Source organism: Xyrauchen texanus, chromosome 14 (assembly GCF_025860055.1).
Source record: "Xyrauchen texanus isolate HMW12.3.18 chromosome 14, RBS_HiC_50CHRs, whole genome shotgun sequence".
Taxonomy (NCBI): Eukaryota; Metazoa; Chordata; class Actinopteri; order Cypriniformes; family Catostomidae; genus Xyrauchen; species Xyrauchen texanus.
The window spans coordinates 13,956,054-13,983,999 of record NC_068289.1 but is presented as its reverse complement, the minus strand read 5'-3'; the positions used below and the strand labels follow the sequence as shown (position 1 = coordinate 13,983,999).

The 27,946-nt window shown below is 36.5% G+C and overlaps 2 protein-coding genes across 3 annotated transcripts; one reads left to right on the top strand and one right to left on the bottom strand.

Annotated features, from left to right (window-relative positions):
• The first annotated feature begins 271 nt into the window (after nt 1-271).
• On the top strand, nt 272-6,539 carry si:ch211-214p13.9 (uncharacterized). Of its 2 annotated transcripts, XM_052142008.1 has the most exons (7): nt 272-651; nt 1,960-2,019; nt 2,590-2,892; nt 4,386-4,421; nt 4,543-4,660; nt 4,827-4,890; nt 5,971-6,539. In XM_052142008.1, the coding sequence occupies exons 1-7, from the start codon at nt 582-584 to the stop codon at nt 6,061-6,063; spliced, it is 744 nt and encodes a 247-aa protein (XP_051997968.1). In that variant the 5' UTR covers nt 272-581; the 3' UTR covers nt 6,064-6,539. The 2 variants fall into 2 exon arrangements, with proteins under 2 accessions (XP_051997968.1, XP_051997969.1); XM_052142009.1 differs by lacking the exon at nt 1,960-2,019.
• Nucleotides 6,540-10,179: 3,640 nt separating this feature from the next.
• Nucleotides 10,180-13,415, bottom strand: si:ch211-214p13.7 (uncharacterized). Its single transcript, XM_052142013.1, has 4 exons — nt 13,157-13,415; nt 12,910-12,941; nt 12,559-12,596; nt 10,180-10,617 (listed from the first exon to the last, which is right to left on the bottom strand). Exons 1-4 carry the CDS (start codon nt 13,180-13,182, stop codon nt 10,429-10,431), a joined length of 285 nt encoding a protein of 94 aa, XP_051997973.1. The 5' UTR covers nt 13,183-13,415; the 3' UTR covers nt 10,180-10,428.
• Between the last annotated feature and the right edge of the window lie 14,531 nt (nt 13,416-27,946).

Sequence of the window (27,946 nt, the reverse complement as noted above, 5' to 3'; positions counted from 1 at the left end):
AAAATATAGCAAAGGCGTTTAAGGTTTACTCTCATAATTCTATGGGGTAGATAACAAAATGAACCAATATCAACTACAATACATCACACACTGCCAAACGACAAACTTCTTGCACTAAAAACTCTCTCGCAAATGACTGTAGTGGTTTACAAGGAAGGAAGTCAGCATTTTCATATGCAGGAGAAGAATAAGAAATGATAAAAAAGAAAAAAATGGAGGAGTGAACAACAGCGTCACACCACTGAAGGAAACAAAAGGAGGAGAACTGAGACAAGGGAAAGAGAGAATGTGTGAGACATTGGTAAAGAGACAGAAATACAGATGTTGAAAACTTTTAAACATATATTGCTTTAGTCTTAAGACTTTGATGAAGTGATTCTATAATGGGAGTAACGAAAAAAGAATGCGTGACATTTCAGTGCTTTTGAAAAAGACAAACGGGCTAGCTGGTTATGCTATATGAAGGTATAGTACTTTGACAACAAGCGCATAACGGCTTAAATCTGAAAACAAGAGTGCAGAGGGGAAAAAGTTTATTAAAGTCTTGTGAGTGAAGAGGAGTTGACTCGAGTTTTGAAGCCATGACGAACAATAGGACATTGAAAATGGTCGTCCTCCTGAGCATCTTTGTGGCAAGAAGTCATACTAGAGGTTAGTTCAAATAGATTTCAATGTGATAATGTCTGTAGCTTTAAATTCTAGAAACAATTCAGCTTTTTCTAATGAATTAAAAAACGCTAACTTCAGTATTTTGCCATTTAGGCCTATGCATATATATATGCCTCGTGGTAAAAATCTTGGCCTTTGTCAAGACAAAAGTTTGCAAACACATACACATTCTTTATTATTACCATATATCATATTTTAGGATAATAGTAAAGTCATTTAAACTGTGAAATAACACAAACTGGTGCACAGTGGGTGTTACTGCATGTAACGACAATAAACGCTAAAGAAATCTAAACAATCTTATATTTTAGATTCTTTAAAGTAACCAATCTTGGTCTAGATTACAGCCATGCACTCTCTGGGCATTCTCTCAACCAACTTATTCTCTCAACCAACTTACAACATATTGTGCCACCTGAAATGCTTTTTAAACAGTTTCAGAGCTCTTATGTGTACTGGACACTTGATGACTGCTTTTCCCTCAAACGAATCAAGCATTAAGCATAAGTATTTAGATCAAAACATTTCAGTAAAATGTGTCCAAACATTTGACTGCTAGAGTACTGTATATAGAAAGTGTCAGGTGAATCATTATGGCTTGGTAATGTGGTTAAATTGAGAGTGTAACTGACAGTAACTGTTGATCAGTAGGGGAAAATCTATTTTTATACTTTTCCACTCAGAATGCAAGGACATTTTAGTATGGTACCTCTCTGTGGTTACATGGAGCTCATAATGGAGATGGATGTACAGCAGAATGAGGAATCTGTGCTCTCACATGCATGTGATGCTTTTGTGTGTGTTTCTATTCTGAGAGCACGTGCATGACAAGGCTCTCTTCCTCTCTGGGGGGATTCTTTGGGGGAATTGACTTGCTGAGGTTTTTGAGGCTGACAGAAGCCCCTGATTAAAAACCTCAAAATATAGCGCATGACCTTAAAACAGTATACATGGAACCAAATGACATTTTTAGGTTTTCACTGTTCAAAATAATGCCATATACATGGGATGGCATGTCTGTTGTTGATTTAGGCCAAGTGTTGAAATTGCATTTGGTTCAGAATAACACCTCTTTTCCTTGTAATAAAATAATACCTTCCTATACATTGGCCAAAAATCAGTGATGTTCTAACATGATGCATGTAATTGAAGCTTCTACTAAATTCCACACTTACAACAGTGTAACAAACAGATGCTATACAGAAAAAACTAACTTGAGTGACTCAATTTCCATGTGCTGAGCTGTCACATTAACATGTTACTCACATGCTTTATCACTAACCATCTTAGGAGAAGATCAAAACATCAGCTTAACACAACAACATCAAGCTGTGGAAAATGAATTGACAGGTCAGAAAAACTACTCTTTTTATTTGGGGGGGGGGGGGCTAGTTCTTTGGTGTCTTCATTTTAATAAATTTTACTGAATTTATTTTGTAATATTGGGAAATCATGCACTAACTGAAGTTCTCCAAAGTTTTCATGCTTGATTAATTTTATGTTAGATTGTTTGTTTATTTAACATATGCAATAAAGTGACAACTGTTTCACATCTGTTGTTTGAAATAAAGCTAGTGTGTACAGAACATTGTACCTACTATATTGTAGCGTAATGGAAGGAAGTGACACACCATGGGATAAGAGCAGTCTGGCATGGCAGGGAAAGATTATTTTTGTGAACAGAGAAAAAAATGTGTAAATGTGTCCATCATGTCTTAATATCCGTTTGTAAATTCTCTTGCTCAGATACTGACCAAATAGACTATACAGTAAATGAATAGAACCATAATTTTTTGCCACAAAAGCAGATCAGACACACAAAATGATGTTTCTTTTCTTGCAATTCACTAGTTAAACAGATGTATTATTCTTATCTGATATTTTCATCTAATTTTCTGCACTTTCAAATATTTTCTGCAGTTTTCAAAGCTGAGACATTTATGGAGGGCAGCAATGTCACTTTAAAATGTGGAGATGCTAAAGTCAAATGGAACGAGCTAATTTTCATCACCTGGAATCTTAGCATGCAAGGCAGAAAGTGTTTCGTCGGCATGTTATCTAAGCCGGAATCCAATTGCAATGATGGAAAGATGATACTCAACTCCTCAAATAGAATTGACTTATTCATTCCCAAAATTTCAAAGGGCGATGAAGGATCTTACTCGTGTGATATATCATATAGCGCAGGAACGTATGCTGAAACAGTCAATGTGTCTGTTGGAGGTAAGTACAACACAATTTTTTTAAATATACACTGGCGGCCAAAAGTTTGGAATAATGTACATTTGGTCTTATGGAAAGAAATTGGTACTTTTATTTGCCAAAGTGGCATTCAACTGATCACAATGTATAGTCAGGACATTAATAATGTGAAAAATTATTATAAATTGTTTTGAAAAAAAATGTGCAGAACTTAAAATACTTCAAAGAGTTCTCATCAAAAAATCCTCCACGTGCAGCAATGACAGCTTTGCAGATTCTTGGCATTCTAACTGTCAGTTTGTCCAGATACTCAGGTGACATTTCACCCCACACATCCTGTAGCACTTGCCATAGATGTGGCTATCTTATCGGGCACTTCTCATGCACCTTACAGTCTAGCTGATCCCACAAAATGTCAATGTCAACACTCTTTTCCAATTATCTGTTGCCCAACGTCTATGTTTCTTTGCCCACTCTAACATTTTCTTTTTGTTATTCTGTTTCAAAAGTGGCTTTTTCTTTGCAATTCTTCCCATAAGGCCTGCACCCCTGAGTCTTCTCTTTACTGTTGTACATGTTGAGCAGGTAGAATTCAATGAAACTGTCAGCTGAGGACATGTGAGGTGTCTATTTCTCAAACTAGAGACTCTGATGTACTTATCCTCTTTTTTAATTGTACATCTGGCCTTCCACATCTCTTTCTGTCTTTGTTATAGCCAGTTGTCCTTTGAAGACTCCAGTGTACACCTTTGTGTGAAATATTCCGTTTTTTTTTTTGGCAATTTCAAGCATTGTATAGCCTTCATTCCTTAAAACAATGATTGACTGACAGTTTCTAGATAAAGTTGTTTCTTTTTTTGCCATTTTATGCAGGTCTATTGCATACTTTGGCAACTCAAAAACAAACACAAAGACAATTAAAAACTTAGTTTAATTAATCAAATAGCTTTCAGTAGTGTTGGATATAATGACAAGTGATTTTCTAGTACCAAATTAGTAATTTAGCATGATTACTCAAGGATAAGGTGTTGGATGGATGGCTGCTGGAAATGGGGCCTGTCAAGTTTTTCAAACAGTGATGGTGCTGTTTTTTACATCAGTAATGTCCTGACTATACTTTGTGATCAGTTGAATGACACTTTGGTGAATTAAAGTACCAATTTCCTTCCAAAACAGCAAAATCTGTACAAAATTCCAAACTTCTGGCTGCCAGTGTATATATAATAATTTATAATAAAAAAATGGCCACACTCTCAAGATTTAATTTCAAAAGCTAGAGAAGCATCTGCATGACAAACAGCTGAAAGCACAAGTTAAATATACAATATATTTATAACCAAATTTTATGATACAGTACCTAGTTTAATTTGTAACAAGACTAGTTATAACTATTAAACTTCTCATTGTGGTCAAGAGCTAGTGAAGAGTGAACACTTCAAATGATTGGACTAAAAAGTATTAAGATCCAGCTATGAAGCCAATGGTAACGATATTTAAATTTCCTTTGTTTTTAGTTCCCAACCTTGACAGCCAGCTGGAGTTCAAAAATGGTCAGTGGTATGAAAAAGACATTTGTTTTGACAATTAAATATTGGTGTTTTATCTGTTTATATTACATTTTAAATGAATTATTTCTCAACAAAAATGTGAACTAATCTTTTCTCATTTTAGTGCTTTCAGATCACAAACTTCCATGGGGAAATATTGCCATAGCAGTCGGTTCTGTGTGTTTTATTATTGTATCTCTGGCTTTGGTGTATGTACTACGTAGGAAGCTTAATAATCTAAGGTGGGATCTCTTACTGCCACGATTCACTGCTGTTGATTGAAATTTTTTTGCATGTTTTAATTATCTAGCCTAACCCTTCAGCTAAACTAGCAATCGAGAGCATTGAACGAATGATTCATTGTTATTGTCTGGCTTATTAATAGCTATTTTTGCAATGTCTGTTTAGTGCATTGAAAATACTTTGCTGCAAATCCAAAATCTCATCACCCGCTGAAGACAAACCAACACAGGTAAAGAGTAAGATAAAGTGGTGTTTGTTTTATTGTACTCAAGATTGACTATGCTACTGTAAGCAGTGTTTAAAATTATTGTAAAATGATTATATGTGTGTGTGTGTGTGTGTGTGTCTGTCTGTGTGTCTGTGTGTGTGTGTGTGTGTGTGTGTGTGTGTGTGTGTGTGTGTGTGTGTGTGTGTGTGTGTGTGTGTGTTTTGAGTATACACTATTAGTCAAATGTTTGGACACCCATGGCTAAATTTATGTTCCTCTTGATTGTAAATGCTTTATGATCTAAATATAATATAAATTCATGAATTATTTTTACAAAACTCAAATTTTAATTAAAAGGAAACATTAAAGGGATAGTTCACCCAAAAAATTTAATTCTATCATCATTTACTCACCCTCATGCCATCTGAGATGTGTATGACTTTCTTTCTTCTACAGAACACAAACTAAGATTTTTAGAAGAATATTTCAGCTCTGTAGGTGCAATGCAAGTGAATGTGTACCAACATTTCAACATAAAGTTAGCATAAAAGTAATCCATACAACTCCAGTGGTTATATCTATATCTTCAGAAGCGATATAAGTAGATGAGAAAAATATATATATATATTTAAGTAATTTTTTTTTCTATAAATCTATATAAAATAAATTTCTATTTCTTCATGAATATTGCCAACTCCTGGCCAGGGTAGGAGAATTCATAGTAAAAAAGGACTAAAATATTGATCTGCTTCTCACCCGCAGTTCTGAAGATATTAATTTTACATATCTGGGATGCATGAGGGTGAGTAAATGATGAGAGAATTTTCACTTTCAGGTGAACTATCCAGTTAAGTATGCAGAGCTGTTAAGGCAGAGAGTGGCTATTTTGAAGTATAATTTTATTTACAATTGTGATGTTTTTTGCTCACTATATAATTGACATACTTCCATTTGTGTTGTGAAATTGAAAAAGTAAAGAGTGAGTAGGTTTGTCCAAACTTCTGACAGGGAGTGTACTGTAGCCTATGTGTCCAGTTATAACATTGTAAAAGTATGCTTTTGATGTATCACTCACTGATGCATGCATTTATGTGCATTAAGGCCCCTGATGTTGAAGAGGTGGAACCCTATGCAAGTTATATACAGCGAGTCAACTCCATCTACAATTCCTCAGCTGAACTCTTTAATGCATAAGTAGAAGCACACTGTCTTTTGTCACTTTTCATGATGAAATGGGATACCAGAAGTGATACATGTAGACTGAAAATTAACAGAGAATAGTGTGGTCAAAATTACACACATGAATAACATACTAGTGGAAAAATAGTCATTTCAAGAGAGCATCCCCAAAGCAAACAGGCTTTGACTGAGGAACAAAAGTCACACTGAGTCAAATGATGAAAAGGTGATGATGAAGGAACATTTATAATCTTTAGTGGTGAGGAAAGACTGGACAACTTCAGCGGTAGTGATATCACCAATATGAAGATTTTTAGAAACTGGGTTTATACTATTTACTTGAAAAAATAGTTTTTTTTTTTTTGTTTTGTTTTTTACTTGTACAGATATCTTTCCTATCATGGTGTAAAAGGTAAAACCCATAGCAAACAACTCTGTCCTCTAAAAAATACAATGGGCCTTGTAAAAGAGCAAGGTAAACATATTCAAAATTTTGCACAGAATACAAATGTATCAAATTATTTAAATAAACTTACTTTACATTTCAGCATGTGTTCTAAATCTATTTTATAGCGATAACTAGCGAATGCTAGTTGTCTCAATACACGGGACAAAAGTGATGTTGAATAATGTGACTGTCTGACATGCACATGCTTTTAATAGAACCGTATTCAAGAGCGAATTGTGATTGACTACTCGATAAAATATGTTACATTGCGAGGTCAGGCATGGAGAGTCAGACCCTTTGAATTGCACAATTTGTCCCTTGAGGGGAAAAAAAAGTCACAAGGTCGCATTCGGATGAGTAAGCGTGGAGGGGAACAAAGTGGAAACTTAGGGGTACGGCTCTCTGAATTCTTGTCATTGGAAAGGAAAGATCAGGTACGCCCTCAGATATCACATAACGTCACTATCACTTCTGCCAAAACTGAAACTGGTGGGATGGTATCAGCTTCTTTTGATTTTGATAAAACAGTCTTGGGAAACCCCAAAAACTATGACAACGAGAATTTTCATTCAATTCAAATTTAGATTTTTGTAGTGCACCATGGTCTCTCTATATAACACGAATTACTGTAATGTACATAGCATTCAAGTGCATATTCCTCCATCTAGTGGTAAAATATGGTAGTGTAATCTCTTAGAAATTAACAGTACACGGCATAATACTGGGCGCTCTAGCGACATCTGTGGATGAAACACTAAAGTGCTGGTTATCTGCGAAGGAACTTTAAAATAAAAGGCCGGTTTGCTTGAGCAATGATCAGTATGATGATTTCAGGAAACTCCATTACCTGCTATTAGTGCGGATATGACTAGCTACACCAAGAGTTATTTGTAAGAAGAAAGTCTTGCAAGACCTAGGCCTATCAGAAAAATATGTCGTCAAAGCAAGTTAGCAGCATATCTGCAGTTGGACCTCTTTCTTTCACAGACATGACGTACAATAAACACACAAGGACGGAAGCCTGAAATGTCCCGCCAAATGGAATCACAGCTCTCTCGATTTAAAAACATTAGGCTATTAAAGGCTTACCATAAGGCAAGAACGTGGTTTTGAACAGATTTTGAATACGATGCCTCAATAATGTCATTTTGTTAATTACTTAAAGAGGATTCCCGAGAAATCTTTTGTAGTGTAGGCTTCCTTTAAAAATGTAATCACAAACATATCTGTTGGCTATTAGTATTAGTGTGATATCAAACAAATTGGTTACTTTCTCAATGATTGACTACACATTTAGTCAACTACTAATTTACTTCAGTTTTTCCTATTGGAAAAATATAAATATCACTCCAGTGTCATTGTACAAGTACCACACAGACATGTAAGAAGACATATGCATTGTTATTCACTGTACACATTTACACATTTTGAATTAAGTCAATAATTGCCTTTCAAGACCTCATTCAAATCTTTCCTGTGTTGGGTTAAAAGTGCACTCAGTAAAAGTTTGACACCTGGTGGCCTGGATGCAGCATTATTCAAACGCAATAGTTTTCAGTTATCAATGCCATTGTAGATATTCACTATTCACACTCAGACATGATTAATTGAATCTATGAGTGAAAGTGTCCAATAACAGGGCAATTACTGAGATTGAGTAGTATTCGGCTGGTCATATGATCCCATTTGAAGACCTTCTCCATGTAGATTCGAAAAGCTTTTATAAGGTTACTGATATTACTGGAGTCTTCATCTCATGTGAGTGCTCATGATTAAATGCATGTGTCAAAATTACTATTCATATCTTTAGTAGTAAAAAATATTTTAACAAGGAAAAAATTACTGAGAGCACCTTTAAATACTGTTGAAAAAGGAAGTTGGAGTGGGACATATTAAAGGGCTCTTCTGTTTTCTTTTTTTAAAATTGCCAGTAGAGCTGTTCAAACAACATAAACTTTGTAAAAGTATGCAAACAATACGGCTTAAAAATTCACGTTTGAGGTATGAAAGTGTGTAATTTATGTTGTAGAACAAAATGTCCAAAATTATGTTTACCACAGACCTTATTTTACTTAAGTTCAAAAACCCCTTTATAAAAACCCATAGGGAAATCCAGAAGGAATTCTCTTCCAAGTTTTTGGACTACCACCTGCACAGCTCTATAGAGGGCAACTGTCTAGTTGTGGAAGTAAAAACACCATTCATTGAAGCCTCTGCTCCAAAACCGCCTTAAAAAATCCAGACTAGTTTGCAAGTGCACATGGGGACAAAGATCTTACTTTTTGGAGAAATGTCCTTTGGTCTGATGAAACAAAACTTTAACTGTTTGTCCATATTGACCATGTTTGGAGGAATAAGGGTGAGGCTTGCAAGCCGAAGAACACCATCCACAATCTTGAAGCATGGGGATGGCAGCATCATGTTGTGGGGGTGCTTTGCTGCAGGAGAGACTGGTGCACTTCACAAAATAGATGGCATCATGAGGAAGGAAAATAATGTGGATATATTAAAGCAACATTTCAAAACAGCTTGGTCGTAAATGGGTCTTACAAATGGACAATGACCCCAAGCGTACCTCCAAAGTTGTGGCAAAATGGCTTAAAGACAACAAAGTCAAGGTATTGGAGTGGCCATCAAAAAGCCCTGACATCAATCCGATAGAAAATTTGTGGGAAGAACTGAAAAAGCTTGTGGGAGCAAGAAGGCCTATGGCTACATGACTCACTTACACCAGTTCTGTCTGGAGGAATGGGCCAAAATTCCAGCAACTTATTGTGAGAAGCTTGTGGAAGGCAACCCAAAACATTTGACCCAAGTTAAACAATTTAAATGCATTGCCACCAAATACTAACAAAGTATATGTAAACTTCTGACCCACTGGAAATGTGATGACAGCTGTTGACTGCTGAAATAAATATTTCTCTCTACTATAAATCTGACATTTCACATTCTTAAAATATATTGATCTTAACTGACCTAAGAAAGAGAATATTTTATAAGATTAAATGTTGTAAATTATGAAAAACTTAGTTTAAATATATTTGGCTAAGGTGAATGTAAACATCTGACTTCAACTTATATATATATATATATATATATATATATATATATATATATATATATATATATATATATATATATGAAATATTAAAGTGGTAAAATAAGGCTCATAAACCTTTAAAGACAGACCATCCATGAACTCCTAGGTTCTGTATCGATGGAATATGCTTCCATTGAAGCCATCAGTCCACTTCATTTTTAAAGCAATCCTGTTAAATAGCAGAATTCCTGGTGAAAAACTATCCATGATTGAGCTCTCCAGCAATGGCCCACTTCAAACTATCTGAATTGTATCTGAATCTATTTACAGCCATATACCATTATTTGTTACTTAACTGTAAAAGTCATTTGCAATTAGTATTAAGAGGAGGGACATTGTAGAGTAGGGAGCATTTGATTGGACATGTGTGGACACTGCATGAGTACAGAATGAGTCATAATTTTTTGGTATGTTTTCCCAAAACAGAAAACTGTATAAGAACAAGAGACAAGGAATTGTAAATGCATATTTTTGTTAAAAGTTAATTTCATCAATTGAGGAGTACATTAGCATATGGCTTCACAGCTAAGAGACATGGACTAAAAACCACAAAACTCAAATGTTGACTTCACAGAGTCTTTAATGCATCAAAAGTTAAAAACTTTGTTTAGATTTTTTATATAGCTCCATACTGTAAAAGCAGTGACAAAACTTTGAAGGGGAAAAAAACCCTGACCTTAGAAAGAAATGAAAAAAAACAACAAACAAAAAAAAACACTTAAGATCATTAATATAATTTACAAAGTAAACAGGCCTTAAGGTTGCATGTAGGTATCTCAGGTTGTCCATTCCAGTAGATTTGCTGATTTCCGCCACATCAGTAGTGCAATGCTCAGCCCATGAGCACATAATCATCTGAACAGTCGTCAGTGTCTTTGTGTTTGGTCGGGTTTGTCAATGCACCAGGAATCTTTACAACAGCATAATCACAATCATTATCCTCAAAGTCTCTCAAAGGCTTTTCTTCTTTGACATTACTGTGGTTAATGGAGGCATAGAGGATGTCTTCTGTATGTGATGTCTACAGGTCAGAAAGACATACAATGCATGTAAAATATGCAAAAAATTCCAATCCTTATTAACTGCCATTTAAAGTGATTGTTCAACCAAAAAATAAATTCTCTAAAATTCTCTCATCATTTACTCACCCTCATACCATCCCAAATGTGTATGACTTTCTTTCTTCTGCTGAAGACAGATTAATACTTTTAGAAGAATATCTCTTCCCTGTAGGCACATACAATGCAAGTGAATGGTAACCAGAACATTAAAGGTCCAAAAAGCATATACAGGCAGCATAAAAGTAATCCACATGACTCCAGTGGCTAAATCCATATCTTCAGAAGCGACATAATAGGTTCCTTATAGGTAATCTTTTTTATTATGAATTCTCCTCCCTTCCCGGCAGGTGGTAATATGCACAAAAATGTGAATCTCCAAAAACCAACAAAGAATTTGAAAGTGAATGTGGAAATTTATAGTAAAACAGAACTTAAACATTGATCTGTTTCTCACCCACACCTATCATATCACTTCTAAAGATATAGATTGAACCATTGAAGTCATATTGATTACTTTTATGCTGCCTTTATATGCCTTTTGGAGCTTCAAAGTTCTGGCCACAATTCACTTGCATTGTATGGACCTACAAAGCTGAAATAATCTACTACAAATCATACACATCTGAGATGGCATGAGGGTGAGGAATTGATGAGATCATTTAAATTTGCAGGTGAACTATCCCTTTAAGTTGAAGAGCCTCTGAGTAAAACCTGTGTAATATCTGTTGGGTAAACAAGCGAACATACTCAAACCACACTGGCATACAATCAGGCAAGGGGCAACTATATAATGAAGGTAGATTTTGATGAAAATGTTAAAATATTTTCTTAAGCTGTTTAAACTTAAGGGCTCCACTATCACATGCCCTGCTATCACAAAAGGTCAATGTGTGGTCAATTAACTATTTATTTTTGCTTGGCAGTAACAGTGGAAATGTTCAGTTGGATGTTTTCTATATAGCTAGAAAGAATTGGGGTTGTGAAGCTTAGAAGTTAAAGATCTAGGCTGGAAACCTTGTGTTACTTGAAGGGGACAAAGGGTAATCATGATTATTTTACCCACATGTACAGGTCACGTATCTCCAGACTCATCTAGGGGCACTTTACTGTAATTAGTAAGTTTACTGTAACTATACGATAAAACTTACTGTGTCCGATACCAGAAGTATGTTGCCTTTGCAAGCAGTATATGTGGCTAGGAAGGCCTCGAGGCATGTCAGAATTACATTTTCATAACGTTCTTGCTACTAAGATATCTTCATATGGCTTGTTTCTAAGGGTGCATAGATCCTTTGCTGCCTTTAATATCTCAATATCGTTGTACCTTCACACAAGAATGCTCTCTGACTGACTGAGCAGTGAGGCAGTAAAGTAGCTTCAGTTTAGAAAGCAAATGTTCAACTTTCAAGGAAGTTATGTAATTTTCAACAAGGATGTGACAATCTTTCTTTTACGTCAGTGTCATTTACTTTTCACAAACACATTGGTTCCATCTTTCATTGATAGCATCATTTGGACATTCAGAGAAACAGGAAAAACCTAAAAGACTAAATGCCATGCAGGTTATGATTTGAATATTCTAGTCAACAGACCCATTCAGAGCAAACTTTATGATTCCCAAAATGCAAAACAAGCATCAGCGTTTGAGGCAGACTTTCAAATGATAACTGTGATGAAACGGACGCCATACCTGTCTGAAACACGATGACTTCAAATTTGCACAATTAAAAAAACTAAGACTTCTTGATAGAATTAAAGATTTTAGACAAAGAGGATACAGATATAATACATGAAAATTGTGTGAGTTTTAATAGTACATTTTCAATCGTACCAACCTTTTTTTACACTGAAAATGTTAATCGAATGAGTTTACGATAACAATTTTCAGAATGCATTTTTACCTCTGTATTTCTGGCTGTGTCATTCTGATTACCAATATCTGTTAGATGAAACATACATAGAACATTAACAATCACAGCCAATTCAGTGGTGACTGAACAGTTTAGGCATCCATTCACACATGCTCTCTATGAACTTTCACCCTAACATTCTAGCTTTTAAAATAGCACTCTCAGCTATAGAAGTGCATGCATGAAAAAAAGAGCTATTTATGTGACATGCACATTAATATAATAATAATGAAGTAGTCTGCCTTAATCTTGTAATAAGTAACATCCTTATAAATGAATTGGCCTTAAAATTCTGTCTTAAAAATTAGACTTCATTGTATATCAACTGAAAAAATGTCTTACCTCCTTCTTGAGGTTTCTTTTTTCTGAGAATACTAAAAAGAGTTGTTTACAACATACAATGTAAATCACATATGTTCTGCAGTTTACCATCTCATAAAATCTATAATACCACTTCAACAACTAGAAAACTTTGCATTAAGAAAGACTTTATAACATTGTTTACTAGACAGTAATACACGTATAGAAGTCTATTAGATTGCCTATAAACATATTACCATTACACAATCAAGCTCTTTAGATGACCTACCTTCGCTTGCAAAAGGAATTTCCCATAGTTCCAACAAGTTCAATACTTGTCTGTCGTAATGTAAATATTGGACCAGTAACCACAGATGACAATGTTGTCCTTAAACAGTCTAGCCAAAAATTCAAAAAGTGAAACAAAGTTTCAAACCTGTCAGTTGGACAGTATAAAATACAACAGCATACAGTAACATAAGCAGAGAGGGATGGAGGGAGTGAGAGATTCAGTTCAGAGAGATTGTGTAAAGCGGTCAAACAACAGAGTGCTTGTAATTCGTTTGTATTTCCTGTGTTCTGTGGTTTTCCTTTGCCTCTGAGCACACGACACACACTTCTATTTTGAATAGTGTGTGCTTGTGCACATTTCTGAGTGGTTATTATGCGTTCTTCCTATACATATGATGAGTGTGTGTGTTATGTGTTATTCCATGACAACTATTCCATAAATGATCATCAGTTCTATTGTTTACTAAAGTGCATAAAGAGCATCATATTCCATCTCTATTAAAATAGAAATGTGATATCAGACCAATTATGTGGATTGATGTCACTTTTTGGTATTAATAATAGCTGTGACCAGGAAAGAAAATTAGCAACCCAGTTAAAAAAGAAAGAAGAAAACATCTTAAACAAGCATAAGCTGGACTGCTAATCTTATTTGATCTCCAAGCCTGGGAGACCAGTTGAACTAGCTGAAGATCAGCTTGACCAGGTTGGGAGAGCAGCTTAATAAAACCTCACCATTCACACATACTGTGGACTAATTGCAAGAAATTAGCATAAATATCATAAACAGAATAAAAGAAAAAGTCTCTTTTCTTCAAAAGTTCACTTTGAAATGTCTAATTTTATTCCACTAGGTGGCAGAAAGCACAATAAAAAAATATTTTTTCTGTTTCACATTCCGTCACAATATACAGATCTGAAATGTAGGTAGTGCATTTTAGCCCTCACAGATGTGCTCGTACCTAGACATTCAATTTTCAGTTCAAGCACCACCCTTGTTGTTTCATTTAATGTCTCAGCCTCTCAGTGGACTTGAATTCAATCTCGGCTGAGATCCTTCCATTTGTGATATAAAACTGATGAAAAAAAATTTATGAAATATCATCAATAGACGAAAAAATACACTGGTGGCCAAAAGTTTGGAATAATGTACAGATTTTCCTGTTTCAGAAGGAAATTTGTACTTTAATTCACCAAAGTGACATTCAACTGATCACAAAGTATTATCAGGATATTACTGATCTAGACAGGCCCCATTTCCAGCAGCCACCACTCCAACACCTTATCCTTGAGAAATCATGCTAAATTACTCATTTGGTTCTAGAAATTCACTTGCCATTATATCAAACACTACTGAAAGGTATTTGTCTTGTTAAATGAAGCTTAACATTGTCTTTGTGTTTGTTTTTGAGTTGCCAAAGTATGCAATAGACTGGCATATCTTAAGGTCAATATTATGCCAAAAACTGCAAAAAAAGAAACTGCTTTCTCTTCAAACTCGTCAGTCAATCATTGTTTTGAGGAATGAAGGCTATACAATGGTTGAAATTGCCAAAAAAACTGAAGTTTTCATAAAAAGTTGTACAATACAGTCTTCAAAGACAAAGGCCAACTGGCTCTAACAAGGACAGAAAGAGATGTGGAATGCCAGATGTACAACTAAACAAGAGATGTACATCAGAGTCTAGTTTGAGAAATAGATGCCTCACATGTCCTTCTACCTGCTCAACACCAGTTTCATGTACAACAGTAAAGAGAAGACTCAGGGGCGCAGGCCTTATAGGAAGAATTGCAAAGAAAAATCCACTTTTGAAACAGATAATCAAAAAGAAAATGTTATAGTGGACAAAGAAACACAGACATTGGACAACAGATAATTGAAAAAGAGTGTTATGGATCTTAACCACATTGAGCTTTTGTGGGATCAGCTAGACTGTAAGGTGCATGAGAAGTGCCCGACAAGACAGCCATATCTATGGCAAGTGCTACAGAAAGTTTGGGGTGAAATGTCACCTGAGTATCTGGACAAACTGACAGTTAGAATGCCAAGAATCTGCAAAGCTGTCATTGCTGCACATGAAGGATGTCTCTTTGAAGTAGTTTAAGAAGTTCTGAACATTTTTTGTAATAGTTGTAATAGTAATTTTTCACGTTATTAATGTTCTGACTATACATTGTGATCAGTTGAATGCCACGTTGGTGAATAAAAGTACCATTTTCTTTCCATAAAAGCAAAATCTATCCATTATTCCAAACCTTTGGCCACCAGTGTATTTTCTGAGGATTTCTTTTGCATGCTTTTCCTTCTGGATTGCATATTTTGTTAGATATAACATTAGAATATTCAGCCAGCTCCCAGACAAGTAAACAATGGCTAATTTTTTAGAGAACTTCCTAAGATAAACAGATATAAATTTTATAGCTATTTGGGGCTCACAGCGGAAGTTATCGAAGCATAAATGAGAAGTTTGTGTTTGACGACATACAGAAATCATATTTCACATTGTGATTCTTTTGAAAATCTTGTGCAGTTACATTTCTAAGAGTGAGAGCTTTCATTTGATATATGACTTGTCCATTTATGTGCTATTTGAAAGACTTTTATTTTCATATAAATATTTCTACCCCATTACCTCAACATCAATGATTTGATGCCTTATTTTGTTATTTGAAGTAACACAATTGCAGAAGAGATGTTATCTCTGTAAATTTAGATTCTAAGCTTTCAAATGATACCTCATACCCGCGCGATATAGCGCACATCTTTAATCCATAGAGTTTAAGGGGTTAAACTAGCTAAAACCTGTTGTTAAAGATATAAAGGTTCCAATTAACACCAGAAATGTTTTTTACAGGCCGATGTCATTGGATAACCTTTTGAAGTTCAGGAAATAACTTTTTATTCAGTAGTTCTTCAGAAAACCATCTATGCACTGCTGCTTTAAAGAACCCAGAAACCAAAATACTGATCTGAAGAACCTATTGTAAAGGGATTAATGGAAAGGAGGAGGCAAGAACTGGCTTGAGAAAATAAAAATATTTTAATACGAAACTTAACAAAAAGACAAACACACAAAGGTGTCAGACAGCTGCCTGTAAATCTCTCTCTGTCCCACTGCAGTCTCCAGTTGGCCTATATCCCTCTCTGAGGCTTGATTAACCTGATTAGGGGCCGGGAGCAGGAATCATGACCCTGCACTGCCCTCCCCCCTGCCACACCTATAATGTGACATCAACAATTTTTTAAACTCCAAAGAACCAAATACCCAACTTAAGAACCATATACAGCAAAATGTGTTCTTGATATAAAAAGGTTTAAAAAGTGTTTATGGAACAAAATTTCTTTGATACCATCTGTACATTTCTGTTTATTTATTTTTACATAAAACACACTAACAACACAATCAATCAGAGCATCTTTATGGACTGGATTATTAGTTCTTGCAGAAATAAATCATTCTTGCATAGTGTCCTTGAAGATTATTGTGCTCAAATGCATGATACATGTTTGATATCTATCAGTTATTGCTTGCTATGCACAGGAAGTTAAGCATTTCCTTCAAGACCACAGTCATATAATGCACCATGAACTATTTTGCTTTACTGACAGGAAGTGTATAGTTATTGTGTACTAACTGTATATACAATATTTGAAAATATAATTTCTTAGCTAATTTTGCAAGACAGATTTGTATTTTTTGTTATGTAATTAATTATACTAACTTAGACTTAAGTTAAACACCATGTGCATGTTCAATTTTATGTGTTGTATAGCAAGTTTGGCAAATTGCTATTCAGCTGTTGCCTTTAAAAAAAGTGTATGACATTGTACCCATTACAGGGACAGTCCTCATGGAGGAACCTGATGCTTCATGCCTCGTTCAGGGACATTCTAAAACGCTTAACGTGAAAAACGCTTAACATGGCTTACTGCACTAAGACAGTGATATTGAAAGACCAAACTCAGTACACATCATATTAATAAACCATACTATGTATAAAAAAATAAGATGAGTCCAAAATATGAACGCAACGCGTTTAATTACACGTTAAGCATTTTCTTCCCATAGAAAACCGTTATAAGAAAACGCTTAACGTGGCTTACTGTACTAAGACAGTGATATTAAAACCAAACTCAGACCAAACTCAGTACACATCATATTAATAAATATGATTATATGTTTATATAATATTTATAAATATAAATATAATATATATATATATATATATATATATATATATATATGTGGAATAATATAATATATATTTTATAGTATATTTTTCTTTTTTTCTTTCTGGGGTATTTGCAACAGTTCACTATCAATTTTATTGATCATGAAACCTGCACTATTTCATTCACAGTGTTAACACATTTCATTGTGTTGTTTCAAATTTGTTGCCTCAGGAGAGACCTTTGCCCAGTCATGAATGTCATTGATGCCCATCCAAGGAGCAAATGAATCCCCTGCACTGTTTGGTGTGGATACTCTGGAAAGATGTGGTTCTAGAGGCAAAGGTCTCTCCCAAAAGCCACTGTCTTTCTCCAATGACCTGGCTTGAAGGGGAAACAATTGAGCAGGCAATTAATGTCTTCATTCACCAACAAAAAAAGTCAGACTCAATTCTATGTGTACCCACATAGCTTTACCAGCTAGCTGCACTAGAAGACTTTACTCCAATTTTGCAGTTTTGTGCTGCAAAAAAAGGCTCTAAATTATGATCTAATCATAATACCCTTCAACACTGACATTACTGGCCGTGGTTATCACTGGGTTCTTGCCACTGTAAATTTCAGAGAGCGAGAGATCTCAGTGTTCAATTCAATCCACAGTCTTAAAACTTTGAAGCATGCTGCTCCAAAACTAATGAAAGTAGTAGCTTGCATGTACACTTCAGCAACAGAAAACTTTCAGGCTTCTGACTGGAAAACTTCAGATGTGGTGAATACTCCACAACAAGGAAATGGGTATGACTGCGTTGTCTTCGCTGTAGTGAATGCTTGTGCTATCATTGACAACACACCATTAGGTCCAGTCAACAGTGTCAAGGCAAGAATGTGGATTCATACCCTTATTGAACAGTATGAGCCTCCAAAGGTCAGAAGGGCGGGACTCTCACACGAAAAACTGCAATGCTTTAAAAAAGAAGTACAGACATATGAGGCAGTCACACAAACAGTACATGTAAGCAAAGCAGATTACACTGGTACCTTGAAAACACCCAAACAGCAAAGACTGGACTCTCTGTTTAACCTCAACGTGTAAGGGTGACCCAAAGCACAGAGATGACTATATCTTGTGCATTATTTGCAGACGGTGGTTCCACCTTAAATGCACACCATCAGCTGACCGGTTAGTTGTTGCTTGCACTGATTATCATAAATGTCTTATGTGCTGTTCCTGAGGCAACAAATTTGAAACAACACAATGAAATGTGTTAACACTGTGAATGAAATAGTGCAGGTTTCATGATCAATAAAACTGATAGTGAACTGTGGCAAATACCCCAGAAAGAAAAAAGAAAAAATATACTATAAAATATATATTATATTATTCCACATATATATATATATATATATTTATAAATATTATATAAACATATAATCATATTTATTAATATGATGAGTACTGAGTTTGGTCTTTTAATATCACTGTCTTAGTACAGTAAGCCACGTTAAGCGTTTTCTTATAACGGTTTTCTATGGGAAGAAAATGCTTAACGTGTAATTAAACGCGTTGCGTTCATATTTTGGACTCATCTTATTTTTTTATACATAGTATGGTTTATTAATATGATGTGTACTGAGTTTGGTCTTTCAATATCACTGTATTAGTACAGTAAGCCACGTTAAGCGTTTTTCACGTTAAGCGTTTTAGAATGTTGTCACGAACCCCGCTCCTCTGCCCCATCTCCGCTTCGTCGCACACACACTCACTCCCTCGACCTCACTCCCTCGCTCCGCCCCCTCGAGCTTTTTGCTCGCTCGAGCCCTCACGCCCACTTTGCTCCTACTCGCTCACATGCTCGTAGGTTATCTCCCTTCCTCGAGTTTCTCACGCATTTCCAATCCCCCAGAACATTATGACCACCTGCGCTCACGTCATCTGCACTCCTATCATTGTTTACACCTGCACTCGCCCCTATATATTTCACAACCCGTTCGTCTCACTCCTGTTGGTTATTGTATTTAGTTTCCCGTGTCTTTGCCCCAGCTAGTCTCGTCTAGTTTTGATTCCCTCTTGAACTCCTCTTGATTACCCCCTTAGCTTGCCAGCTCCTCGTTCCCCTAGTACCCCTGACTACTCCCTTTGTAAGTTTACCCGCCTCTCGATCCTGTTTACCCCGGCTTTGACCCTCGCTCCCCTCGACTACTCTCCCGGATTTGCCCCCTTTACTCTCTTTGATTCCCCGGCTTTTGACCCTACGCTACCCTGACCATTCTCCCTCTGGATTTTCCGTGCTGTACTTTTGTTTGCCAGCAAATAAACGCAGTTTTGATATACATTGTGACTGTCTCATCTTGTGTGTGTGTGTGCGGGTTACAAATGTCCCCTCGTTCACAGCAAAAGCACCAAAGACCTTTTTCACCATCCAGGTTTTTGAACTTGGAAGTAAACGTTTGCAGTGTAAACTTTGACAGTGGTGAATGGGAGAACACAGTAAATATTATTTTCACTTACCCATTTGCTCCAAAAGCAAACAAAAAAAATCCTCTATTAGTTTTCAATTACTTTTCAGCTAAATAAGGCGGAAACTCGTCATCACAGTCTGTGAAAAGGTCTATGGTTATAGCTATAAGTGGACTTAAGGGGCTTTTCCCCTGCACGGTACAACTCGACTCAACTCGACTCTGCTCGCTTTTTTGGGGTTTTCCACTGTGCCTGGTACCTGATACTTTTTTTAGTACCACCTCGGTCAAGGTTCCAAGCGAGCCGAGCCAATATTAAATGTGACGTAAAGCAGATCTGCAGATCACTGATTGGTCAGGAAGAATTGTTCATCTCTACCAGTGTCACTGGATTTACGACACACGACATCATCCCGCTAGTTTTAAAGTTAGCAACAGCGATAACAGTATCATTTGTTCATGCGAAAAAGGAATGGCTGTGCGCAAAAACCACGCCGTGGACAATAAACGAGGTGCAGACAGTCCACTCGTTAGCGACGAGCGAAACGAAACAAGTCTCTTAGGAAGTGTCTCAGCTGTTGGCCTCACACGGCTACCACCGGACCTACCAACAGTGTAGGAAAAAGTAAAAAAAAAAAACTTAAAAGTGATTACAGAACCATCAAGGAAAAGTGGAAGTGGTTCGACCAAATTGACGCTATCTAAACCAGCGAGCAATAGGAGGGAGAGTGCCCTGGACTGGCATTGATCCACGATGGAGGATGGTATGTTTTTTTTTACGTTAACTCTATATTCTGCTTGAAAGCATCACTTTATTTAGTTGACCAGCTACTGGAAGCTTGCTTCTAAAACAACCAGGCCAATTTAACTGTAACACTTGTGTAAAATCACCATGCAACAACTGCTTTATGCAGCACAATGAGCTAGTAGCTAAGAGCTAGTGTTCGTGTTATTGTTTTGGTCAGTTTATGTCGTGTTTAAGATGATGTCACGGAAGTAGAGGCGGTGCAACTATGACGATAATCCTACAATCCCACCCACATTGAGGGGCAATAAACTGCAGTGGAAATGCAAGCTCAGAAAAGTAAAGCGAGTAAAGTTGAGGCGAGTCGAACAAACAAAAAAAACAACATTTGATCCTAGTCCATTGTACTTATACTGTATGTATGTGTTTATGAAGATAGGGTTGTAGAGGAATTTCAAATGTTACCACCAAACATGGAAATTGCCCACATTTCTGTTACACAGCATTTTTTTTAAGTAACACAGTTACTTAAAAGCCCTACATCATTTGAATGTGTGTGAAACTCTTAAAAATTGTACAAAATATATACAATCTAAAAAAAAAAGTATTTTATTAATAAAAGTATTTATAAAGTATCTACAGTATATTACAGTTAATTTCCACTTACCGATACTGTCATTTATTGTCTAGTGGCACCAACACTTAATAAATAAAGTTAATAAACGAAGGTGCCTGCCCTTCTAATCAACAAATTGGCTGTAGAATGTGTAACCCGCTGCATACCTCTCCCTGGCGACCGTCCTTTTGCCATATGGCCCTGCCCACACACCCATGATGGCAGACAGCGATGACTTACCGCTTAGCCAAAAGAATGTCCTCTCATCAGATAAAGCTCCTCCATCGCACGTAATGCTGTTATTCGACAGAAGATGCCACAGCAGCTCATTGTTTTATCTTTGGTGGCTATGGCGTCCGCCACTTTAATTCCGGCGTATTCTTTCTTTCTTTTCTTTTTTTCTTTTTTTAATTTCCTATTCTGTGCAGACAAGAGTGTGGGACTGCCTTTGCGAGCGGCCAACGCACAGGTGTATCCATGCTCAGCCTTTAAAATTTCCGTGTTATCAAAGTAAGTTTCACGGTTCTACCTAAACAAATGACATAGGCTACAAGTATATGGAGTTCTATATGTGCCACAATTCTGCACGCGTACAATTATATTTTGAACAAACAAGATTTTATTTTGAGCACACAAACATGTTCTTCCTTGCACAAGATTATATTTTGAGTGCATTAAAAAGGTATTTTGTACATGCGTAAACTCTGTTTTGTAATGTATCTTGTTGCAAAGATTAATTAATTTTGAGCAAACAAAAATCTACTTTGCGCTTTAATAAACTTTCTTTGAAAATGTATTTGCGCAGATTTCTGAAGTTTACGGAACTCCACTCTTTTTTGTGTGTGGAAGATCTCACTCACTCTCCTACTACCACTCTGCATGCGCTCATAGCTTTGACCGCTTGCTTTACAGCATTATAATGTGCCAGAATGTCAGCCAATCAGAAATGAGGTGGTATATTTTGATTGGCTGGCTAGATCACAGATCAAACTGCTAATCAAATCAGGAGGAGGGAAGATGATGGTTTGATTTCAAGAAAGAAAATGTGAAACACAATGACCACACAAAAGCAGTTCTTAGCTGTTTTTATTTAACCTTAATGAAATATATTTTTTGTCTGCACACTGACAATATGCTTACTAGCTAGATAACTATCTGTCTAGCTTTCTATGTTTGGTCTATATTATATTTGGTTCTCTTGGCTAGTATTCGGTTCTCTAGGTTAACAAGCTACACTTAAGTAGTTACTAGATTGGCCATGTTAGCTACCACTTTTTCTGAAATTATATTCATATAATCTCTCCCATCTTTAAAACTATTGTAAAACGTAATAGTGTAGTTTTACAATAGTTACAGCCAGGTCCATAAATATTGGGACATCGACACAATTTTAATCTTTTTGGCTCTATACACCACCACAATGGATTTGAAATGAAACGAACAAGATGTGCTTTAACTGCAGACTTTCAGCTTTAATTTGAGGGTATTTACATCCAAATCAGGTGAACGGTGTAGGAATTACAACAGTTTGTATATGTGCCTCTCACTTTTTAAGGGACCAAAAGTAATGGGACAGATTAACAATCATAAATCAAACTTTCACTTTTTAATTCTTAGTTGCAAATCCTTTGCAGCAATTACAGCCTGAAGTCTGGAATGCATAGACATCACCAGACGCTGGGTTTCATCCCTGGTGATGCTCTGCCAGGCCTCTACTGCAACTGTCTTCAGTTCCTGCTTGTTCTTGGGGCATTTTCCCTTCAGTTTTGTCTTCAGCAAGTGAAATGCATGCTCAATCGGATTCAGGTCAGGTGATTGACTTGACCATTGCATAACATTCCACTTCTTTCCCTTAAAAAACTCTTTGGTTGCTTTCGCAGTATGCTTCGAGTCATTGTCCATCTGTACTGTGAAGCGCCGTCCAATGAGTTCTGAAGCATTTGGCTGAATATGAGCAGATAATATTGCCTGAAACACTTCAGAATTCATCCTGCTGCTTTTGTCAGCAGTCACATCATCAATAAATACAAGAGAACCAGTTCCATTGGCAGCCATACATGCCCACGCCATGACACTACCACCACCATGCTTCTCTGATGAGGTGGTATGCTTTGGATCATGAGCAGTTCCTTTCCTTCTCCATACTCTTCTCTTCCCATCACTCTGGTACAAGTTGATCTTTGTCTCATCTGTCCATAGGATGTTGTTCCAGAACTGTGAAGGCTTTTTTAGATGTTGTTTGGCAAAATCTAATCTGGCCTTCCTGTTTTTGAGGCTCACCAATGGTTTACATCTTGTGGTGAACCCTCTGTATTCACTCTGGTGAAGTCTTCTCTTGATTGTTGACTTTGACACACATACACCTACCTCCTGGAGAGTGTTCTTGATCTAGCCAACTGTTGTGAAGGGTGTTTTCTTCACCAGGGAAAGAATTCTTCGGTCATCCACCACAGTTGTTTTCCGTGGTCTTCCGGGTCTTTTGGTGTTGCTGAGCTCACTGGTGCGTTCTTTCTTTTTAAGAATGTTCCAAACAGTTGATTTGGCCACACCTAATGTTTTTGCTATCTCTCTGATGGGTTTGTTTTGATTTTTCAGCCTAATGATGGCTTGCTTCACTGATAGTGACAGCTCTTTGGATCTCATATTGAGAGTTGACAGCAACAGATTCCAAATGCAAATAGCACACTTGAAATGAACTCTGGACCTGTTATCTGCTCCTTGTAAATGGGATAATGAGGGAATAACACACACCTGGCCATGGAACAGCTGAGCAGCCAATTGTCCCATTACTTTTGGTCCCTTAAAAAGTGGGAGGCACATATACAAACTGTTGTAATTCCTACACCGTTCACCTGATTTGGATGTAAATACCCTCAAATTAAAGCTGAAAGTCTGCAGTTAAAGCACATCTTGTTCGTTTCATTTCAAATCCATTGTGGTGGTGTATAGAGCCAAAAAGATTAGAATTGTGTCAATGTCCCAATATTTATGGACCTGACTGTAATTTTGTAAACTTAATTTGACTTCTATCTATCCCAAATAATATTCTGTGAGATCAGTTTATTAAAATAAATGTGATCAGATTACAGTCTACCATGGATCTGCAACAACTGAATCTTCTTGTATTTGTTATTATTACATTAAATATTATTTTATTGATGTCATTTTGTCCTCTTCCATGCACAGTATATTAAACATCAATTGTTTGAGATTGCAAAAAGTACAAAAATAGCATTCCTTAGCATTGCATGATCACAGGCTACTATATTTAAAAAACTTAAATTACAGAAAGGTAAGCATTACAATATTCCTGGTATGTCTATAATCCATGGGGTAAATATCATTTGTAATGATAACAGCAAACAGTATATAATGTGTGTACTGAACTTGGAGGATTGTGCCAGTTGGCTCTTTTGCAATATTAACATGGAGATGCTCATGGTTGCTGTAGCTACCTCAACTGTCCAATCACAGAGCACTAGTAAGCAGCTCCTAATAGTCAATCCTGACGAAGGACATTTTTGTTCACTAGAACAAATATCACTTTGCAAGTACAGCTCCTATCCACTTGGATGATCAAAAAACAACTTCAACACCATCAGTAAAATCTGACACAAATGGTATCGGATATCATGCTTCTTTAGCTCAGATCGTGCTAAAAATAAACCGCTATTTTTCAGGCCAGTTCTGCTAAAAAACATGCGTGGTCTCGAGTTGATTGACAGGCGATGTCTTTATGTAAAAAGTAACTTTTTACATATTGTCTCTTTCACCTGTTAGGTGGGACTTCCTTTCTTCAACAATCAACAGTTCCAATTGCTACCATTCATTCTCTGCTAAACCGCCTCTGTTATGCAGCTCTTTAAAGTCGGGCATGAAATCAAAATGGACAATTCTTATTTTCTTAATGGATGTTGCTGTTTTTATGGGTAAACAATTTATCCGTGCATGTTATTTTTTTTTTTTTTATCAAAAACAATAACTTGCCTCCCCACTCACAACTTATTCTCTGCTCTGCTGAGTGAAAATAACTAAGTGTTAACTGTTGGCAGTGCTATAAGTTTGACCAATAGTCAGATAAGTTTCAAACACTGATCTAGATCAGTGGTTTCCACCCTTCCCCTCCAAGGTTCCCACTGTATATTGTGACATATTTCTAAGTGAAATGTAGGGTGTGGACTTTGTTTACCTTAGGACAAGGCTGGGGCAAATACAGATGAATGTGAAACAGGAGAGTAGAAGCTAATTTGTCCATGGTTTAAATCACAATACACTAAAGAAGAATATTCAAGAAACCTCCATCTGCATAGAAATATAAATACACTCCAGCAAGTTTCCTTTCGTCATCATTCCTATGCCCTATTCCATATGAAGACAATTACCATCCACTGTGAGAGTTTCAAAAGGCTGAAAGGTGATAATGATAAGTCAAAACTAATTTTAAGTGATCCTTATCAGAAAATCTGCTTGGAATTGACCCTACAGCATGGATTGTGCTCCTTTCAAAGTACCCTGCGAAGCAATGATCAGCGGCAGCTAGAACACAGCCAGACACGCTAGGGGGAGTGTTCTTGTTCTAGAAAGCATTTGATTGGTCAAAGTTTCTCAGCCGCTAATGATGGGCGATACCACTTATTTTCTTTTCGATCCAATACCAATAATTTAAAGTCCAATATCTTCGATAACAATACCGATACTTCTATTAAATCAAATTTTTTGGGTGATTTCTTGGGATAAGTAATTATTATTATTATTATTTTACATTTGTGAGCCTAAATAGAAAGTTATTACACTTCTGTTTTGTTTACCCTAGAAAAAATTAACCATCTACACCTCTACAAGGCACTGATCCCACTTTTGTGAACAAGCCTTGTCTTTAAGCATGCATATAAAATGAGTAGAAGAAGAAATATTTCCCATCCAGCAAAAGTATTTGCTTATAGCCTAATCCATTTTATTTCAGTTTGAAGCTTATGGGTTATTGTTCATGGTAAACAAATAATAATATCCCTTATTATTCAATATTTTTATTGATTCTACTCATAAATAAAATCAATATTTTTGTATAAGGATCAAATTTTTTGATGCAACATCAGTATCGGAAGTATTGATACTTTAGGAGCGATCCACCCATTCCTATCAGGTGCTTTGTGACGTCATGACTGTTTTTTGGTCTGTCAAGCCGAAAGAGACAGACTGCTGATTTTAAATGCTTATATCTTCTGAAAACGAATTTTGTCAACATTTGGAAGTACACTAGAATATTGATGAACTTAAACAGAATAAATATATACTAAAAGCTGTAAACCTTTCATTTTGATTTCACAGGGCCTTTAAAGCTAATACAGAGATGAAAAGATGTATTTAGGCAGTTTCCCCCCAAAACGAACATTCCTTACACAAAACTTGCTTGATAATGGGCCCTCTGGCTTGAATTTACAGTTTGAAGGAGGAATAACGGCGAATTCGTAGTTGAGTTTGAGAAATTTCACGCTTGAGGTGAGGTGATCATTACTGATTACATTGTAACCGGTGTTGTGAGAAATCGAGTCCCCACTGAAAATCGGGTCTGCCTAGACTTGGGGTAACATACGAATCGTTTAATCTGTTTGGGGAAAACAATGTCAGAGTCAGTCAGAATAAAATCAAATGTTGACAATTTATTGATCAGGTAACATAATCAATTCATCATTAGACAGTGATAAGTCAAAGTTAGACATTTTATCAAGACATAAGAAATTCGAATTGCAATCACCTGATATAAATTACACACAGTAAACTGTGTGGGATCGTCTGACTACAGAGAACCATGAGCAATGTGTCACATCTCCTTAAATACCCAGATAATTCAGTATGCTTACCGAATGGTGGTGTCTGTCATTATAATTAGATTTTGGTCCCCTATTGAGGGGGTTCCTGTAGATTTACATACAGGAGGTATGGAGGATCTGGGGGAGGGCACACCTTTAAGGGGCACACCACAGTTCTCATATTTTATTACTTCTTTTTGCTTTTCATTATGGCTGGGAGGATGAGACCAGTTTACCAGGCGCACTGAGAGACTTTAAATGATACCAAACATGTTATAGTTACTTTTTTGTACACACTTCAAATTGCATAGGTTTTTAGTGAGCTTTAAGTGAGGAGGAGGAGTGAGATGAAGAGACTTTAGAAGGGAGGAGTTAGCTGCACAGTTTGTTGCATCTCGGATGTTGCTGTTACATATGCAAGAGAGAGTTCAGATGTTAATTTTCATGAGAGCCTTTTTCTTTCTCGAGAAGTAGCCCAGACTCACTGGCACCCGTCTTACAGCTGTGTAACTCGAGTGGATCTCATTATTTGACACACAAATCACTATAATGGTGACAACCAAAAACGTCTCTGTTACTGTCGTAACCTCCATTCCCTGATGGAGGGAACGAGAAGTTGTGTCGATGTAGTGACACTAGGGGTCGCTCTTGGAAGCCCCAAACACATAAGATCTTTGAGAAAAGGCCAATGAAAATTGGCAAGTGGAATTTGCATGCCACTCCCCCAGACATAGAGGTTTAAAAGGAGCTGGAATGCATCCACTCATTTAGGTTTTTTGCTGAGGAGCCGTGATAAGGTCTCGGACATTTCAGCGGGTAGTACAGTGTTGTGGCAAGAGGGACAAGACCCTGTGCAAGGTCAGGGAATACGCGCAATGAGAGACGTATCTAGTATGGGAGCAGGCTATGCCAGCCGCTGCCTTTTCTCTATATATTTTCTCTCCACAGTGTATTTAGTTGGCTGTGGTCATTTAATGCTCATTATATGC

Coding starts and splice junctions, on each gene's coding strand:
- si:ch211-214p13.7 (XM_052142013.1), bottom strand. CDS start 13,182: ATGGGAAATTCCTTTTGCAAGCGAAG. Junction 12,942..13,156: donor AATTCCTTTTGCAAGCGAAG/GTAGGTCATCTA, acceptor AACTCTTTTTAG/TATTCTCAGAAAAAAGAAAC. Junction 10,618..12,558: donor ACACAGCCAGAAATACAGAG/GTAAAAATGCAT, acceptor TCTGACCTGTAG/ACATCACATACAGAAGACAT.
- si:ch211-214p13.9 (XM_052142008.1), top strand. CDS start 582: ATGACGAACAATAGGACATTGAAAATGGTCGTCCTCCTGAGCATCTTT. Junction 2,893..4,385: donor AGTCAATGTGTCTGTTGGAG/GTAAGTACAACA, acceptor CTTTGTTTTTAG/TTCCCAACCTTGACAGCCAG. Junction 4,891..5,970: donor CTGAAGACAAACCAACACAG/GTAAAGAGTAAG, acceptor ATGTGCATTAAG/GCCCCTGATGTTGAAGAGGT.